The 21,252-nt window shown below is 40.3% G+C and overlaps 1 protein-coding gene across 3 annotated transcripts in view; it reads right to left on the bottom strand.

The window, feature by feature from the left end:
- LOC133563548 (tyrosine-protein kinase CSK-like) overlaps positions 1-20,488 on the bottom strand; it is a 36,187-nt gene extending 15,699 nt beyond the window's left edge. The window contains exons 1-5 of one of the 3 annotated variants that reach the window (XM_061917722.1): positions 20,156-20,488; positions 13,881-13,959; positions 4,112-4,185; positions 3,949-4,041; positions 3,764-3,843 (exon numbers count right to left, since the gene is read on the bottom strand). In XM_061917722.1, the coding sequence (XP_061773706.1) occupies positions 3,764-3,843; positions 3,949-4,041; positions 4,112-4,120 (182 nt within the window). In that variant the 5' untranslated portion in view covers positions 4,121-4,185; positions 13,881-13,959; positions 20,156-20,488. Of the gene's footprint in view, positions 1-3,763; positions 3,844-3,948; positions 4,042-4,111; positions 4,186-6,981; positions 7,047-13,880; positions 13,960-20,155 lie in introns of all 3 variants that reach the window. The other 2 variants (XM_061917721.1, XM_061917719.1) reach the window with 2 other exon arrangements.
- Between the last annotated feature and the right edge of the window lie 764 nt (positions 20,489-21,252).

Raw genomic sequence — 21,252 nt, 5'->3', positions numbered from 1 at the left:
TAAACTTTCTTTTTTTTTTGCAAATAATCATTAATTATAGAATTTGATGCCAGCAACACGTGACAAAGAAGTTGGGAAAGGTGGCAATAAATACTGATAAAGTTGAGGAATTCTCATCAAACACTTATTAGGAACATTCCCACAGGTGTGCAGCCTAATTGGGAACAGGTGGGTGCCATGATTGGCTATAAAAACAGCTTCCCAAAAAATGCACAAGAAAGGATGGGGCGAGGTACACCCCTTAGTCCACAACTGCGTGAGCAAATAGTCAAACAGTTTAAGAACAACGTTTCTCAAAATGCAATTGCAAGAAATTTAGGGATTTCAACATCTACGCTCCATAATATCATCAAAAGGTTCAGAGAATCTGGAGAAATCACTCCACGTAAGCGGCATGGCCGGAAACCAACATTGAATGACCGTGACCTTCCATCCTTCAGACAGCACTGTATCAAAAACAGACATCAATCTCTAAAGGATATCACCACATGGGCTCAGGAACACTTCAGAAAACCACTGTCACTAAATACAGTTTGTCGCTACATTTGTAAGTGCAAGTTAAAGCTCTACTATGCAAAGCGAAAGCCATTTATCAACAACATCCAGAAACGGCGCCGGCTTCTCTGGGCTCAACATCATCTAAGATGGACTGATGCAAAGTGGAAAAGTGTTCTGTGGTCTGACAAGTCCACATCTCAAATTGTTTTTGGAAATATTCAACATGGTGTCATCCGGACCAAAGGGGAAGCGAACCATCCAGACTGTTATCGACGCAAAGTTGAAAAGCCAGCATGTGTGATGGTATGGGGGGGCATTAGTGCCCAAGGCATGTGTAACTTACACATCTGTGAAGGCACCATTAATGCTGAAACGTACATACAGGTTTTGGGACAACATATGCTGCCATCTAAGCGCCATCTTTTTCATGGACGCCCCTGCTTATTTCAGCAAGACAATGCCAAGCCACATTCAGCACGTGTTACAACAGCGTGGCTTCGTAAAAAAAGAGTGCGGGTATTTTTCTGGCCCGTCTGCAGTCCAGACCTGTCTCCCATGGAAAATGTGTGGCGCATTATGAAGCGTAAAATACGACAGGGGAGACCCCGGACTGTTGAAGGACTGAAGCTCTACATAAAACAAGAATGGGAAAGAATTCCACTTTCAAAGCTTCAACAATTAGTTTCCTCAGTTCTCAAACTTTTATTGAGTGTTGTTAAAAGAAAAGGTGATGTAACACAGTGGTGAACATGCCCTTTCCCAACTACTTTGGCACGTGTTGCAGCCATGAAATTCTAAATTAATTATTATTTGCCAAAAAAATAAAGTTTATGAGTTTGAACATCAAATATGTTGTCTTTGTAGCATATTCAACTGAATATGGCTTGAAAAGGATTTGCAAATCATTGTATTCTGTTTATATTTACATCTAACACAATTTCCCAACTCATATGGAAACGGGGTTTGTACCATACTAAAACATCTTAAGTGTTATACGTGCATACAAACGTTTTAGATAACATTTCCCTCTAAGGTTATATTTCTCCTCTTTTGTTGAGAAGAATTGTATATTTGTGGATAGCAGGTTATTTGTTTTGTACATCATTTCCGTGGTTTGCAAATGCACCAAATCACTGAAATTCTCTATTTTTGATTCAATAAAAAAAGGGTCTGACTGTTCTCTGTATCCAAGATTTTTTTTGTAACATGATTAATGAGTAAAATATACATTTGTAGTTATGTTCCCATATTTCTACACTGTAGCTCAGATATGGTAACACTAGTGAGAGAGAGAATATGAAGAGATCTTTTAGTGCAGAACACATTTAGCTTGGTTCATTATTTATGTATTTCTTGCCATCTTATGTTGCACATTTTTATGCTATTTCCAGTTAATTTTTTGTATTTGTGTTTGACTTTCTCTCCGACTGTTACCCAATATCATTATTTTAGTTTTACTGAGATTCTGTCTGTTTTTGTTAAACCATCTCTTTCATTTGTTAATTTCTTTCCTTTTTGTTTGTATTAGTTTCTGTGTGTCGTATTGTCCGCAAATAGTACAAACTTTAAGTTCTATGTAACTTTAAACAATATGTCATTTATATAGAGACTAAACAATGTTGGTCCCAGTAATAATCTCTGCGGTACAACAGAAGCTATATTTAGAGCTATTGCAATATTAAAAAGCATGAAACAAATGTATTGTACAAGCACAACAACCTACAAAACCCCAAAACAGTTGTGTAATTCATAAATAAAAACAGAATACACTGATTTGCAAATGCTTTTCAACTTATATTTAATTCAATAGACTGCAAAGACAAGATATTTAATGTTCACACTGAGAAACTTAATTTTTATTTGCGAATAGTCATTAACTTAAAATTTAATGGCAGCAACACATTGCAAAAAAGGGGCATTTTTACCAGTGTGTTACATGGCCTTTCCTTTTAACAACACTCAGTAAAAGTTTGGGAAATGAGGAGACACATTTTTGAAGCTTTTCAGGTGGGATTCTTCCTACTCTTACTTGATGTACAGCTTAAGTTGTTCAAAAGTCTCTGTTGTGGTATTTTAGGCTTCATAATGCACCACACATTTTCCATGGGAGACAGGTCTGGACTACAGGCAGGCCAATCTTTACCTTAAAGCTCTTTTACTTGTCTTGCTGAAATAAGCAGGGGCATCCATGATAACATTGCTTGGATGACAACATATGTTGCTCCAAAACCTGTATGTACCTTTCAGCATTAATGGTGCCTTCACAGATGTGTAAGTTACCCATGTCTTGGCCACTAATACACCCCCATACCATCACACATGCTGGCTTTTACACTTTGTGCCTAAAGCAATCCGGATGGTTATTTTCCTCTTTGGCCCAGAGGACACGACGTCCACAGTTTCCAAAAACAATTTTAAATCTGGACCTGTCAGACCACAGAACACTTGTCCACTTTGCATCAGTCCAAATTAAATGGGCTCGGGCCCAGAGAAGCCGGCAGCATTTCTGGGTGTTGTTGATAAATGGCTTTCGCATTGCATAGTAGAGTTTTAACTTGCACTTACAGATGTAGTGAACTGACAGTGGTTTTCCGAAGTGTTCCTGAGCCCATGTAGTGACATCCTTTGCACACTGATGTCGCTTTTTAAAGCAGTACCGCCTGAGGGATCAAAGGTCTGTAATATCGCAGTGATTTCTCCAGATTCTCTTAATGATGATATTACGGACCGTAGATGGCCAAATTCCTAAATTCCTTCCAATGGCTCGTTGAGAAATATTGTTCTAAAACTGTTCAACAATTTGCTTACAAAGTGGTGACCCTCACCCCATCCTTGTTTGTGAACGACTGAGCATTTCATGGAAGCTGCTTTTATAGCCAATCATGGCACCCACCTGTTCCCAACGAGCCTGTTCACCTGTGGGATGTTCCAAATAAGTGTTTGATGAGCATTCCTCAACTTCCTCAGTCTTTTTTGCCACTTGTGCCAGCTTATTTGAAACGCGTTGCAGTCATCATACTCCAAATGAGCTAATATTTGAAAAAAATAAAGATTTCCAGTTAGAACGCTAAGTATCTTAACTTTGTAGTTGATTGAATTGAATATAGGTTGAAAAGGATTTGCAAAACTTTGTATTTTGTTTTTATTTACGATTCACCCAACGGGCCAACTTCCCCGGTTTTGGGGTTTGTATATTTAAGTATATAACTAAAACACTACTTCAGCTGGAGTGCATTCGGTTGACAGCTCCTGCTTGGACACTCACGGCATGAGATTAAGCCTTTGGGGAATTGTCTCTTTGTGGCTTCTTGGTACAGAGCAGTCTGCAGCTGCCCTTCTTGGAACCTACGATGAAAAGAATAAACTTGAGAAGAATTTAGTCGTGTTTGCAACTTTGGCTTGTACTTATAGCGTAAGAAAACAAAAATTAAATGCAGCGGCATTATTTACCTGCGTGGCTGCGTTAGCCGACGCATTGTGGCGCTCCAACGTTTCTTTTAAGTCCAATCTGGACAGAGACGCCGTGCCTTGGAACCCAGGAGTCTGGAGGAAATCCCACACTGTTTTATGAGTGCTCCTAAGACATAGTTGACTGGGTGTTTTTGTTGTTCACCTTCGCCATGCTGCCACGGTTTGCCCTCACAGGTCTCCTACCTCTATTCTAGTCATTGGAAGCAGGGCACACACCTAAAACACAATCAGTCATGCGGTGATTAGGATGATATTTGCAAAGAGGAGCCCTCCAAGCTTCAATTGCTACAATCATTTTAAAAAAGTCCATCTCTAGCTATAAACCAGATTAGCTAATCAAGTTAGCATGTTTTCCCTGTGGGTGCAGTTGATTGGAGACTCTGAATTGTCCATCGGTATAAATGTTAGTGTTTGTCAATGTGTGCCTTGCATTCTCTGGTAACCAGTCGAAGTTGTTCCCCGCCTCTTACCCAAAGTCAGCTGGGAAAGGCCAAAGCTTAATGAGGACAAGCGGCAGAGAAAATGGAATTTGTTTTGCTAATTTTCGTTAGACTGTCAATCAGAGGTGGAACCAAGTCAATGTTTTGCAAGTCACAAGTAAGTCTCAAGTCTTTGCCCTCAAGTCTCGAGTCAAGACAGGCAAGTCCAAAGTCAAGATTGGAAAGTCTCAAATCAAGTCCCAAGTCCTGCATTTTGAGTTTCGGGTCCTTTCAAGTCCTTTTAACCACAGACTAATATATTTACACAGATTGTGTATGCTTTTAAAACGCATTCGAAGTTGCAGGATTTCTGGGGCTGAGGTTGCTGACCCTCCGCCAAGGCTGTCCTTTGTCACCCATTCTGTTCATAACTTTTATGGACAGAATTTTTAGGCGCAGTCAGGGTGTTGAGGGGTTCCGGTTTGGTGGCTGCAGGATTAGGTCTCTGCTTTTTGCAGATGATGTGGTTCTGATGGTTTCATCTGGCCGGGATCTTCAGCTCTCACTGGATCGGTTCGCAACAGAGTGTGAAGCGACCGGAATGAGAATCAGCACCTCCAAGTCCATGGTTCTCGCCCAGAAAAGGGTGGAGTGCCATCTCCGGGTTGGAGAGGAGACCCTGCCCCAAGTGGAGGAGTTCAAGTACCTGGGAGTCTTGTTCACGAGTGAGGGAAGAGTGGATGGTGAGATCGACAGGCGGATCGGTCTTCAGTAATGCGGACACTGTATCGAACTGTTGTGGTAAAGAAGGAGCTGAGCCAGAAGGCAAAGCTCTCAATTTACGTTCCCATCCTCACCTATGGTCATGAGCTTTGGGTCATGACCGAAAGGATAAGATCACGGGTACAAGCGGCCCAATGAGTTTCCGCCGCCGGGTGGTGGGTCTCTCCTTTAGAGATAGGGTGAGAAGCTCTGTCATCCGGGAGGAACTCAACGTAAAGCCGCTGCTCCTCCACATGGAGAGGAGCCAGATGAGGTGGTTCGGGCATCTGGTCAGGATGCCACTCGAACGCCTCCCTAGGGAGGTGTTTAGGGCACGTCTGACCGGTAGGAGGCCACGGGGAAGACCCAGGACATGTTGGGAAGACTATGTCTCCCGGCTGGCCTGGGAACGCCTCGGGATCCCCCGGGAGGAGCTGGACGAAGTGGCTGGGGAGAGGGAAGTCTGGGCTTCTCTGCTTAGGCTGCTGCCCCCGCGACCCGACCTCAGATAAGCGGATGAAGATGGATGGATTGATGGAAATTGCAGGAAAAATAGCACAGATGCATGAAAGTTTGAAAGTAGCATATATGAATGCAGTATGAAGAAGAATGTTTGAATGTAGACACATAGAATCATCATACTGCTGTGATTATATGCATCAAGTGTTCATTCAAGGCTAAGGCAAAATATGCAGATATATATGCTGTATTGTGACACGGCCCAAAAATATCGAGATATTAATAAAAGGCCGTATCACCTAGCCCTGCACCCATCCATTTTTTTTTATATTTGGCAAAATAAATTCCAACATTTAGAGAGGGAAGAGTATAATGCAGCTTGTGGACAACTTTCTACAATAAGCAACAACAACTGAAAAATAGAGGAAAACTACATATTACAAGAAAGATATGTTAATACTAATAAATAACTCAACTCAGATTTCAATTTAATATATTTATATTATTATTATTATTTTGTAAAGAATATATAGGCACTATTGCTGATTATGCCATCCATCCATTTTCTACCGCTTATTCCCTTTTGGGGTCGCGGGGGGCGCTGGCGCCTATCTCAGCTACAATCGGGCGGAAGGCGGGGTACACCCTGGACAAGTCGCCACCTCATCGCAGTGCTGATTATGCAAATTGGATAATGGCGTCACATTGAGCATGGCCTCCTGCCCCCGCCCACCACCACAAGTATGTTGGTCATCTGGTGTCAAACATCCCTAATATAGATAATAGTGGAGCTCAAAAACATGTCATACCATGCAAATCTTTCTTTATTCTGGCAATTAAATTTAAACGCAAGATATTTGTTAGAATAATTTTGTATATGTTATCACACAACTCTTATGCTTAAAGGCCTACTGAAATGAGATGTTCTTATTTAAACGGGGATAGCAGGTCCATTCTATGTGTCATACTTCATCACTTTTGCTGAAAGGATTTAGTAGAGAACATCCACGATAAAGTTGGCAACTGTCGGTGCTAACAGAAAAGCCTTGCCTGTACCGGAAGTCACAGACGATGACGTCACATGTTGATGGCTCCTCACATCCTCACATTGTTTTTAATGGGAGCCTCCAACAAAAACAGTTATTCGGACTGAGAAAACGACAATTTCCCCATTAAATCGAGCGAGGATGAAAGATTCGTGTTTGAGGATATTGACAGCAACGGACTGGGAAAAAAACAAAAAAAAACGCGATAGCATTGGGATGTATTCCGATGTTTTAAACACATTTACTAGGATAATTCTGGGAAATAAATCTGGGAAATCCCTTATCTTTCTATTGTGTTGCTAGTGTTTTAGTGAGTTTGATAGTACCTGATAGTCGGAGGGGTGTGTCCACAGGTGTCTTGACGCCAATGTCTCAGGGGAGTCGACGGCAGCTTTATGGACGACACAAGCTCAGCTTTCATCCAGTAAGAACTGACTTTTTAACCACAATTTTCTCACCGAAACCTGCTGGTTGACATTTGGTCTGGATTCATGTTCGCTTGACCGCTCTGATCCATAGTAAAGTTTCAGCTCCGGAAATTTCAAACAAGGAATCACTGTGTGTTTGTGTGGCTAAAGGCTAAAGCGTCCCAACTCCATCTTTCTACTGTGACTTCTCCAATATTAATTGAACAAATTGCAAAAGATTCAGCAACACAGATGTCCAAAATACTGTGTAATTATGCCGTTAAAGCAGACGACTTTTAGCTGTGTGTGTGTGCAGCGCTCATACTTCCTAAAACGCGTGACGTCTTGCGTACACGTCATCATTACACGATGTTTCCAAGACGAAACTCCCGGGAAATTTAAAATTGTAATTTAGTAAAGTAAAGCGGCCGTATTGGCATGTGTTGCAATGTTAATATTTCATCATTGATATATAAACTATCAGACTGCGTGGTGGCTAGTAGTGGCTTTCAGTAGGCCTTTAAAGGACGTTGCCATAGTTATCTATTGTGCTCAAGTTGTACTTTTCTATCCGTGCAAAGGCACACAACTTGTAATCTTCCACGGCATATGAGGGGTGGCCTCGCCGCAGATGTTTACTTTGTTTTAGCCTGCTAAAACAGCCAAGGAGGAAATTCAGAAGATGAGACAACAGCAGGCAGACGAAGCAGAGACAAGGCGAAATGACAAGGCCCCCAGCACATTCCGTCACATATTGTGCGTACTGGAGCTGATTTGCGTGATATGTGTCACCACTCCCTTTAGAGGCAGCCTCAGTGATGTTAACTAGGAGCTAGGGAGCCCCTGAACAAATAGAGGAGCGCGGGAGCTGTACCTTAGAGCGTAGGGAGAGACTGTAACTGAGAACGCATCTCCATGCGTTCTCCTCATGAGCTAAATTGAACTGTCTCTGCCTGATTCCTTGCTTCTTGCCTTGTTTAATAGACAGTTTGGTGTTTGAACCTGACAATATTTCAAGTCTTCTTTTGATATAATGGTGATTATGGCTTACAACTAGGAAAAAGTGTTTTTGTTTAAAACTGTCATCAATGTTGTAAGAAGTATCGGCTTGACATATCTCACTTAGCATGAGATGAGTTGATGAAATTGAAACAGATGCCGTGAACTTGGTTCAAGTGCACAATTTGGCTAAATGACAAAAAACAATATCACAATGTTTTCCCAAAGACGAGGCTTGGATGGTGATATAAACTGTGGATGTATAAATTGTGGAGATGCAGGAGACAAAAGGACGACATGCACTTAAGAGTCCTTAATTCTCAAAAATCAGTGCATCAGTGAAGCGCACAAAAACATGAAGCAATTTGACATTAAATAGTTTGCAAGATTTAGCAATCATGCCGCACTGACTTTGGGGCAGGCGGGCATTTCAAGTAGGCTGATTGGCAACCACAACCAGGTGTGCCAAACAAAAGACAGGTGAGGAAAACAGCGCTTCAAAAAGTCAGACAGGAAATGGAACCACAATAAGAGCGCTGACCAGGAAATAAACATAGAGCAGAGGAATATGTCAGACCTGCACGGCAGGTTGGGACAGCATGTGGAACAAGAGCGAAGAGGAATGCCGACATGTGAAAGTGCCGCTCCCCTTTGTCTGTTGACAACACAGATCTGAAAGCAGCAATCACCGCAGCAGGCCTTAAAGCTTCCAGTAAAAGCTGGTAGTCACGGAAAAATAAAACAAGCTGCACCACTTGCACATGCATCATTTTGGCTTTGGGGAACCCTAACCCTGTTTGGAAGAACTAAGCATTAAAACGCTGCTTGTGTTTGTGGAGGAAAACAGGTCTGCCTCCAAGGAAATATATACAGTATTTGAACTGAGCAGTAAGGAACTGTCAGAGGAAGTAGGTCATGTTGTCATAGGGCTGGGCCATATATGGTGGCTTTGTCTCTGTGCGATATAGAAAATGACTATATCGTAATATTGGAGTATATATTCTCACACAGTTGCTTTTAGCTGCGGGCATTACACTACAGGCTCTTCTCACACGTCACATACTGTCACCTCGTACGTCACATACGTATACGCCCTCACCCAGCAAAGAGGTAGCAGCGTGGGTAACGTTAGCTGTGATGCCAGCGGGTGTGTTGCGAGAGAAAGAAGGTGCGAATCTTGTAAGAAATGAAGGAAGAAACAATTCCCAAGAAAAACAGCAGGGGGTCCATCATCTGGTGGTGGTTCGGCTTCAAGCGGGAAGATGTCGAACAGACAACTTTAATTTGTCAAGTGTGGGGCACAAGCGTTGCTACCAAAAGTAGCATTACTGCTAATATGTAGCATCATTTGAAAAGTCACCTGCCAATAACTGTTTAATAAATACACTTTTGGTCAATTGACTTAGTTGTGATTTCCCTCTCTGCATGAAAGTTTAAAAGTAGCATATATGAATGCAGTATGAAGAAGAATGTTTGAATGTAGACACATAGAATCATCATACTGCTGTGATTATATGCATCAAGTGTTCATTCAAGGCTAAGGCAAAATACCGAAACATACATCGTGTATCGCGATATGGCCTAAAAATATTGCGATATTAAAAAAAGATCATATCGCCCAGGCCTATGTTATCATGTAAGAAAAACATTATGATAGCATATTTATATTCATCCAGGGTTGTAATTCTATTTTCTGTATGAGGCCGAGCTTTGTTTTTAACATTTTCCTAAAAGGGAGCTATGATTATTTAAATGCAGTAAATATATACACACATAGATAGAAATATATATATATATATATATATATATATATATATATACGCACACATATATATTTATGTACATATGCATATATATGTATACATATATATATATGTAGGTGTGGGAAAAATCACAAGACTACTTCATCTCTACAGAACTGTTTCATGAGGGGTTCCCTCAGGGAACAGTTCTGTAGAGATGAAGGAGTCTTGTGATTTTTCCCACACCTACATATTGTGCTCTACCACGGTATCGAGCACTATTCTCTGGATAATCCAATCAAGACACCTATATATATATATATATATATATATATATATATATATATATTAGGGCGGCGAATCTTTGGGTGTCCCACGATTCTATTTAATATCGATTCTTGGGATCACAATTCGATAATATATCGATTTTTTCGATTCAACGCGATTCTAGATACAGTATAAAAACGATATTTTTCCGATTCAAAAGGATTGTGTATTCATTCAATACATAGATTTCAGCAGGATCTACCCCAGTCTGCTCACATGCTAGCAGAGTAGTAGATTTTTGTAAAAAGCTTTTATAATTATAAAGGACAATGTTTTATCAACTGATTGCAATAATGTAAATTTGTTTGAACTATTAAAGGAAGCAAAAATATGACTTATTTTATCTTTGTGAAAACATTGGACACAGTGTGTTGTCAAGCTTATGAGATGCCATGCAAGTGTAAGCCACTGTGACACTATTGTTCTTTTTTATTATTTTTATAAATGTCTAATGATAATTCTAAAGTCTTAACAAGCTGCTTTGCTTCTTCTGCCTCTGTCTGACCACCCAGCATTGTCCCACCCATACAACCATCTGATTGGTTACATGCAAAGCGATAACAGCCAATCAGCAGTGCGTACTCAGAGAGCGTGTAGTTAATGCTTCAGCGTTGAGCAGATAGGTGTTTAGCAGGTGAGTATAAGACAGCGTACTCTCCCCAAATTATAATAAACACCTACCAGTCAATGTTCCAGTTACATCACCATGACCCCGTTGACCTTCTAGAAACTTAAACTGCAGCTCAGCTAGCTCGCTCGCAGTCCTGGCTTGAGGCGAAGGCTAATTAGCTTTTAACGCAACGTTAGCTCATTTTGCTGTGTGTGTGTGTGTGTGTGTGTGTTACTTCATTTGAACTCCATGGTGTTCAGGGATGAATGGTCTCTCCTTTTGCTATTGTACTATTTTTTCAGCAATATATAATCTTTAGTAATGTATTGAATTGAATTGAATTTATATAGCGCTTTTCTCTAGTGACTCAAAGCACTTTACATAGTGACACCCAATATCTAAGTTACATTTAAAACAGTGTGGGTGGCACTGGGAGCAGGTGGGTTAAGTGTCTTGCCCAAGGACACAAATGCAGTGACTAGGATGGCGGAAGCGGGAATCGCAACCCTCAGGTTGCTGGCACGGCCACTCTACCAACCGAGCTATACCGCCCCAATGTAGCAGCTTAGTTTGAATGGCAGGGTCCCTGCTATCACATGTTGATAAAAATATAACATTTACATAATAAAAATCAAGGCTTCCCAAATGCTGTAATAAATTAAGCATGATGAGTTGACTTGAAACTGTTTAATGTTGCACCTTTTATATGTAGAAGAAAAGTTTTGTCATTTTATTTAATCTGAGCAACAAATTGAGGCAGTTTAATGTGGATTAACGTGGGCAGAATTATTATAGTGTTCCCAATGTTAAAAGGATAAAGCCATTGTTTACAAATTTGGTCGTTTTCTTACTGTACCGAAAATGAACCGAACCGTGACCTCTAAACCAAGGTAAGTACCGAACCGAAATTTTTGTGTACCATTAGAAATTAGAAGTTGTGTACATATGTGTACATATCTGTATACACATACACATATGTACACACACACATATACATATATATGTATATATATATATATATATATATATATATATATATGTAGGTGTGGGAAAAAATCACAAGACTACTTCATCTCTACAGATCTGTTTCATGAGGGGTTCCCTCAATCATCAGGAGATTTTAATGGAAGCATTCACATACAATGGTTTATATAGAGCACAGAGTGGGTGGGTACAAGCAGGCGTAGGGTGTGGTGATTGGCTCATGTGTTACCTAGGAGGTGTTTCCGTCTATGGCGGCATGTTGAAATGATTTCACTGCGCTTGTTGAGGGATGATAGATCTGGATGATATATAATAAACAGTTTCTCTTTTAAGCATAGGTTGCATCTTTTATTACCACTGTTGTAAGGTGTGGTGGATGCAATAATTTGCCATGTTATTGAATATTCAACATTATTGTCTTTGAGGTTCCAAATGTGTTTGCTGAGTTCTGTAGAATTCTGCAAAGTCTGGTTTCTAAAGGAGGCGTTGTGATTATTCCATCTTGTTTTGAACGCTCCTTCGGTTAATCCTACGTACGTGTCGGATGTGTTAATGTCCTTGCGTATTACCTTTGCTTGGTAAACGACTGATGTCTGTAAGCACCTTCCGTTGAGAGGGCAATCAGGTTTCTTGCGACAGTTACATTCACTATTGGTTTCAGAGTCGTTTAGTCTGGGGGTAGGCAGTCCTTTTGCAATTGCTTTGTTGTGGTTTGAAATGATTTGTTGCATGTTATTCATACAGCTGTAGCTCAATTTAATGTTGTTCTTGTTGAATATTTTTCTTAGGGTGTTGCCTTTGGGGAAGTGTTTGTCGATCAGAGTGAGGAACTTGCGGCCGATGTTGGTTGAGACGTCTTTGCTGAATGGCGGATTGTACCAGATGATGTTGTTTCGTTTTCTGCTCTTTTTTGGTTGGTTTCCTGGGGTGGGTTCATAGGTGAGGGTGAAGTTGTATCCGCTTTCATCAAGTGCTTTCTGGTACGGGGGGGTTGCTTGGTCGAATTCAGCTTTGCTGGATGACAGCATCGATAGCCTTTTAATTCCGGTAGGTATTCTTTTCGTGGTGGTGGGTGGGTGTTTGCTGTCGTGGTGCACGTATTGGAGTGTTGTGTTGGGTTTCGTGAATGGTTGGTAGCTGTTATTTCTCAGGTTGAAAGTGACGTCGAGGAAGTTGACGGTTTGCTTGTTGGCTTCAATCGTGATCCGTAGGCCGTTTTCTTTGAAGATTTGGCATATGCGCTTCTTGGTTTTCTCGCTGCTCCTTGGCGAGGCGCGGCACACTGCCAGTCCATCATCACGGTAAATACCAAGGTTCAGGTTGAGGCTAGCAAGCTGGGAGAGGAGGAAACTCCCAACGAGTTCGCACGTTTCTGCTCCGTCAAAACTCCCCATAGTAGGAGGCCACGGGGAAGACCCAGGACATGATTGGAAGACCATCTCTTCCGGCTGGCCTGGGAACACTTTGGGATCCCCCGGGAGGAGCTGGACAAAGTGGCTAGGAAGAGGGAAGTACAGGTTTCCCTACTTAGGCTGCTGCCCCCGCGACCCGACCTCAGATAAGCGGAAGAAGATGGATGGATGATAAGTCCTTTATTTTCTGTAATGCAACTAAAAACATGAAAATGTCATACATTCTGTATTCATTACACATCAACTGAAATATTGCAAGCCTTTTATTATTTTAATATTGCTGATTATGGCAATTTTTTGGAGTAGGATTTTTGAGTTTTCCTAAGCTGTCAGCAATATCAAAATAATAAAAGGCTTGCAATATTTCAGTTGATGTGTAATGAATCCAATATTCAAATTTTCTGAGACAGTCCTGTGTATATTATATATATATATATATATATACATATATATACATATATATACATATGTATATACATATATATACACATCCATCCATCCATTTTCTACCGCTTATTCCCTTTTGGGGTCACAGGGGGCGCTGGTGCTTATATCAGCTACAATCGGGCGGAAGGCGGGGTACACCCTGGACAAGTTGCTACCTCATCGCAGGGCCAACACAGATAGACAGACAACATTCACACACTAGGGACCATTTAGTGTTGCCAATCAACCTATCCCCAGGTGCATGTCTTTGGAGGTGGGAGGAAGCCAGGTACACAAAAATTTCGGTTCAGTACGTACCTTGGTTTAGATCAGTGGTTCTCAACCTTGTTTCAGTGATGTACCCCCTGTGAACATTATTTTAATTCAAGTACAGAGCCTAAGAAAAAAAGAGATAAAGAAGTAAAATACAGCACTATGTCATCAGTTTCTGATTTATTAAATTGTATAACAGTGCAAAATATTGCTCATTTGTAGTGGTCTTTCTTCAACTATTAGGAAAAAACTATATAAAAATAACTAAAAACTTGTTGAAAAATAAACAATTGATTCAATTATAAATAAAGATGTCTCCACATAGCAATAATCATCAATTTAAAGGCCTACTGAAAGCCACTACTAGCCACCACGCAGTCTGATAGTTTATATATCAATGATGAAATATTAACATTGCAACACATGCCAATACGGCCGCTTTAGTTTACTAAATTACACTTTTAAATTTCCCGGGCGTTTTTTCTTGAAAACGTCGCGTAATGATGACGTGTACGCAAGACGTCACGGGCTGTTAGGAAGTATGAGCGCTGCACACACACACAGCTAAAAGTCGTCTGCTTTAACGGCATAATTACACATTATTTTGGACATCTGTGTTGCTGAATCTTTTGCAATTTGTTCAATTAATAATGGAGAAACAACACACGGTGATTCCCTGTTTAAAATTCCCGGAGGTGAAACTTTACTATGGATCACAGCGGTCAAGCGAATATGGATCCTGACCGAATGTCAACCAGCAGGTTTCGGTGAGAAAATTGTGGTAAAAAGTCGCTTCTTACCGGATATCAGCTGAGACATTGGCGTCAACACACCCGTGGACACACACCTCCGACTATCAGGTACTATTAAACTCACTAAAACACTAGCAACGCAATAGGAAAATAAGGGATTTCCCAGAATTATTCTAGTAAATGTGTCTAAAAACATCGGAATCCGTCCCAATGCAATCGCGTTTTTTTTCCGTTTTTTTTCTAGTCCGTCGCTATCAATATCCTCAAACACGAATCTTTCATCCTCGCTCAAATTAATGGGGAAATTGTCGTTTTCTCGGTCCGAATCATTGTTTTTGTTGGAGGCTCCTATTAAAAACAATGTGAGGATGTGAGAAGCCATCAACATGTGACGTCATCGTCTGTGACTTCCGGTACAGGCAGGACTTTTCTGTTAGCAAACGAAAGTTGCAAACTTTATCGTGGATGTTCTCTAATAAATCCTTTCAGCAAAAATATGGCAATATGGCGAAATGATGAAGTATGACACAGAATGGACCTGCTATCCCCGTTTAAATAAGAACATCTCATTTCAGTAGGCCTTTAAAGTGCTCTCTTTGGGGATTGTAATAGAGATCCATCTGGATTCATCAACTTACTTCTAAACATTTCTTCACAAAAAAAGAAATCTTTAACATCAATATTTATGGAACATGTCCACAAAAAATCTAGCGGTCAACACTGAATATTGCATTGTTGTATTTCCTTTCACACTTTATGAACTTACATTCATATTTTGTTGAATTATTATTCATTAAATATATTTATAAAGGATTTTTGAATTGTTGCTATATTTGGAATATTTAAAAAAAAATCTCACGTACCCCTTGGCATACCTTCAAGTACCCCCAGGGGTACGCGGACCCCCCATTTGAGAACCACTGGTCTAGAGGTCACGGTTCGGTTCATTTTCTGTGCGGTTGGTCTTTACACTTTTGACAGCAAGTGTTTGGGAGAGACGGTCTGGTTTGATATTAAAAAGTGTTTCTCGCATCTCCGACATAGTTTTTTTCCTTCATACTTGATCGACACCGGTAGCTGGCGATCGACCCAGTATACTTTTTAGAATGTAAAACGTATACCAGCTAGGCCATGTGTCCCATTGTTTGACGTGAACTTGTGTCATGATCCTCATCAAGATATTAACTCCATGCATGAATTACCATGAAATGATTAACGTGGACCCCGACTTAAACGAAAACATCTAAAGCTAAAGTTAAAGTAGCAATGATAGTCACACACACACTAGGTGTGGTGAAATTATTCTCTGCATTTGACCCATCCCCCTTTATCACCCCCTGGGAGGTGAGGGGAGCAGTGAGCAGCAGCGGTGCCGCGCCCGGGAATCATTTTTGGTGATTTAACCCCCAATTCCAACCCCTTGATGCTGAGTGCCAAGCAGGGAGGTAATTGCTCCCATTTTTATAGTCTTTGGTATGACTCGGTTTGAACTCACAACTAGGGCTGGGCGATATGGCCTTTTTTTAATATTGCGATATATTTAGGCCATATCGCGATATACATCTCAGTATTTTGCCTTAGCCTTGAATGAACACTTGATACAAATAATGACAGCAGTATGATGATTCTGTGTGTCTACACGTTTGTATTTCTTGTTTAGCAGTTAGCCATTCTGATACTTAAAGCTTTTGATTGATACTTTTATTAGTAGATTGCACAGTACAGTACATATTCCGTACAATTGACCACTAAATGGTAACACCCCAATAAGTTTTTCAACTTGTTTAAGTCGGGGTCCACGTTAATAAATTCATTCCTGAATGTGTAGATCATCCTCTGTATGTTCAGGCTCAAAAATATAAGGTTATGAATCAGCATTTGTCCCAAAGTAATATTTGGTGGCTGTCATGAAGTCTGCATGAGTAGTTGTTGTTGTAATTTGTGTGTGAAATTGATGCGCTGTACTGTGCAATCTACTAATAAAAGTTCCAATCAATCAATCAATCAATCAATCAAAAATGCAGAAGGCACAGGAAGTGGTCATGAAGGTCAGCCCTAACAAACAAAACCAGATAACAGCCTCTAAAACACATCCTTCTTAAATGGGAACAGCACTTTTTAGGAATTTATCATTCACAGTCCCTACGTAGGACAAAAGCACGCATGTTTTTTAGGGACGGCGTGGCGCAGTGGGTGAGTGGCCGTGCGCAACCCGAGGGTCACTGGTTCAAATCCCACCTAGAACCAACCTCGTCACGTCCGTTGTGTCCTGAGCAAGACACTTCACCCTTGCTCCCGATGGTTGCTGGTTGGCGCCTTGCATGGCAGCTCCCTCCATCAGTGTGTGAATGTGTGTGTGAATGGATGAATGTGGAAGTAGTGTCAAAGCGCTTTGAGTACTTGAAGGTAGAAAAGCGCTATACAAGTACAACCCATTCATATGTTTTTCTTTTTTCATGCATTTTAATTAATCTAAAAAACATGCATCTAATAATAAAAAACATTACATAACCTGAATATGAACCAAGTATTGGCAATATTGTTATCATGAGTGCTGACGCAGACAAACTATTTGTAGTGCTGCTGTAATCAAAGAGAGGTAACTAGCTTATATGTTGCTATACTGACACATTGAGCTGGTGAGCTGCTGCCTCACCTGTAACTTGGTGAAAGTTAATTGTAGATTGTAAATCATGTCTCTCTTGAGTAGTAGAAAGATGTGGCCGTGATCAACTTTGACATTCCACTTAGACCCGGGGATGGTGAAAAAAGACACAGAAAAACGCTGTTTTTTGGCGTTTGGGTTTTACCCCCAGTTGTATGATGACTAATTCTTCATCTAAACGGGAAGATGTTAACATCCTATTAGTCAGCATCCTAGTGAGAGCAGACATTGTACAGTAAGTGGTTGTTTTATTATGTTTGTCGATTGGATTTATTTTTATGGCACTTAGCCATCCTGCTACTTAAAAGCTTGTTTCCCCCGAAAGCTGGATCCAGTTAGCACACAGCTTCTTAAACATGTAGATTATCCTCTGTATGTTCAGGCTCAAAAATATAAGGTTATGGACCATCATTTGTCCCAAAGTAATATTTGGTGGCTGTCATGAAGTCTGCATGGTTAGTTGTTGTTGTTGTAATTTGTGTGTGAGATTAATACGCTTCCGTGTTCCTAAAATGAGCAAATTATGAACATGTTACTTGCATTACATACATCATGTAAATAAACCGATGATGGAGGTTTTTAGATGGTTTAGAGCAGGCCTGGGCAATTATTTTGACCCGGGGGTCAAATTTAGAGAAAAAAATGTGTCTGGGTAGATCTATTTTCAGGAAAACCAATTCAAAACCTCACAATAAAGTCTGATTGAATTTTAAAAATGTTATGACGGACCGCCTTGAAAGCAGAATGGAATTTTATTTTTTTCTATGAGCGATAAAACCCTGAATATTGAGAACATAAGAACATCACGCCCCCTCTCAATCCACATATATTACAATCAAGCCAAATGCAACAAACACAGTGAAATATGAACGTGAAGGGTAAAAAAACAAAAAACATCTACAATCTGATATATGTTATATATCACTAAACTTTACAACTTTGTTGAAAAATTTCCTTGCGCGTCTGTCCCTGACAGCCACATTTCAGGCTCTGGAAACACTGCTTGGTGCCTGGTCTGACCTGCTGTGACTTACATCACCATAGTAACTAGTAGAGTTGTACGGTATTAGCAGTGACGTGCAGTCAGGGGAGGCGGGGCCTCACCTGCCATCATGGAAAGAAAAAAAATGTAAAAAGAAAAAAAAATGTATTAAATTGTTATATGTATCCGGCGATTATACTTTATAAAGTTATTTTCCATTTAACTTCACCAGTTTTAGATTATTTTATTCAAAATCGCAGAATTTTCACATTTGCCGTTGAAATACTGAGAAGAGACTTGCGGTGAGGCAGCAGCCAGCTGAGCCTCACCACGGATTGTGCAATGACTCAGATAACTGCTGGCCTGCTGTGCAGTGAGACCATATTGCTATATGAATTATATCATACATTTCCATAGTTGAGTTAGCTGAGGTATGTAATGTACAGTGTATTTTGTCAACAACTGTATGTGTGTAACGTATTTCTTGTGCCGGCCAATCTTAAAACAGCTGCTAAGACGCAGTGTGTGAGGCACCTGTTCTCCCACCTCCTGGTGGTAGAGGGCGCTAGTGATCCCAGAGATCATTCTTGCGATTACTCGGCTGCAGAATAAGTGAGAACAAGCTACAGTTAGCAAGTCAAGTGCAGCGGCAGCGATCGTTTATTTTTTCCTCTCCCCTGGACTTTTAACATGGAGGATTACATATCTAAAATAAAACAGTTTTCTAAACTGGACTTTCAATCGAAGCAGGAGGTAATAAAGGAAGATCTCCATCGAGACAGAGAGACTTTTAAAAGTGAAGAAAGATAAGGAAGACTTCTATAAACAAGTTATCGATGCTTTTGATCAGAAGGAGCTGCGCATGGACTTCATTTATAAGTAAAGGTAAGACCATAACGTTTAATTAAATGTGCTTTTTTGTGTGCTACAGTTTGTAAGTGTAAAGAATGCTAGTATGAGCTTTAAAACATAACCCGTTAACTGCTGCCAATCAAATGGTGAATAAGATAGTCTTTAGGGCAGTGGTCCTCAACCACTGGGCTGCACAAGAAATTAAATTAACTTGTAAAAAAATGTTTTGACTATTAAATCAACATAAAAACACAATATATACATTATATATCAATACAGTAAGGGATACAGCCCGTAAGCACACGATTGTATTTCTTTATGAAAAAAAAAACTCCCCCCGGTTCGTGGGACAAATTTTCAAGTATTGACTTGTCCGCAGCTACAAAAAGGTTGGGGACCACTGCTTTAGGGTTCATATGTTTGTAAATCTGACTGTGATGAAGTCAGTGCCTCACCAGCCATGAAACTCAGCGCACGTCACTGGGTATTAGTATCGTACCGCCATACTAATGAAACATATTCTGTACCATACCGCCTCTGAAAAGTACCGGTCTGCCACACCCTAAGAATTTTTGTTAAAATAAAGCCAATTATGCAATTTTTTCTGGTGCCCTATTTTCAGAAAACCATCGAAAAGGATCAAAATAATATTGGTATCAGGACAACAGGAGTCACTAGAATATCATGCAAAAGCACAGAATCCAAGCATTGAAAGACTTAGTGTAGTTGGAGACTTCTGCTCATTAGAAAACATGAGTGCACATCATAATTTCCATCTTAAAGATCTAAAATAAAATATTTGGGAATGTCCGGCGGGCCAGATTGAAAAGCTTAAGGGCCCGCATGTGGCCCCCGGACCTTCATTTGCCCAGGTTTGCTTTAGAGAGCTTTAAAGGTGGAATTAAGGGACTCTCATTGGATCCATTGTTAGCTGACTTCGGCCTGTCTTTCTTTACTAATTAGACTGCATCAAAAAAGAAAAACATTCGTGTGTTTGTCTGATACAGGGATGGTGATGATAGCTACAGTTCCAAAAGAAGCCTAATAATGCTTTAAAATCAACATTTACCTGAATGCAGGTCAAGGTGTTTACTGCCCACAATACATCTTCATCCGGGCGACACAAGACAAATCCCAATCCTCGAACAAAAAAGAAAAAAAAAACGTCAGTCGAAGCCCAGAATCCCAGGTCGTGACAGGAAAGTGTCTCAGGTGTGCCCAACGTTCACAGTCCAAGTGAAACTCCACCAACCAGTCGTTAGTTTGACTTGTATTGGTAAAATAAACAAAAACAAAAAAAGAAAATGGAAAGTAAAAAAGACTCGGGAAGGCGGTGAATGCCAGCAAGCTAAAGTCTGTAGGAGACACGTGAAAGACTAGTTGAGTTCAACAAGGTGTCTCGCCAGCGCCACGCCCACAGCAGTAGACCCCGCCTTGAGAAATAATGCGCATGCTCAATAACGGAACCGCCATACGTCAGTCAGCCATATTGGAACAGGCAAAACTTTAAGTAAGTACTTACTTACTTAAACACACACAGGTATGTATATATAAGACCCACATACACCCCATTTCAAAAACGGGGGACGGCATGGCAAAGTTGGTAGAGTGGCTGTGCCAGCAATCTGAGGGTTACTGGTTCAATCCCTACCTTCTACCATCCTAGTCACGTCCGTTGTGTCCTTGGGCAAGACACTTCACCCTTGCTCCTGATGGGCCCTGGTAAGCACCTTGCATGGCAGCTCCCTCCATCAGTGTGTGAATGTGGAAATACTGTCAAAGTGCTTTGGGCTCCTTAAAAAGGGGTAGAAAAGCTCTATACAAGTACAACCCATTTACCATATATATATATATATATATATATACATATATACACACATTATATATATATATATACACACATATATTTATATATATATACACATACATATACATGCATATATACACATACATATATTGAAGTATTTATTTTATATGTAATATGCATATATGTATACATACACATAAATATACATACATACTTATACATACACACACATACATATATAGAGAGAGATCTATATATAGATCTATGTATGCATATGTAGATCCATATCTGTATGTATGTATATATATATATATACATACATACATACATACACACACACACACACACACAATTTATAC

This window comes from Nerophis ophidion, linkage group LG12 (genome assembly GCF_033978795.1).
Source record: "Nerophis ophidion isolate RoL-2023_Sa linkage group LG12, RoL_Noph_v1.0, whole genome shotgun sequence".
Classification (NCBI taxonomy): Eukaryota; Metazoa; Chordata; class Actinopteri; order Syngnathiformes; family Syngnathidae; genus Nerophis; species Nerophis ophidion.
The sequence above is the reverse complement of the archived record's forward strand: the minus strand, read 5'-3'. Positions and strand labels throughout refer to the sequence as shown.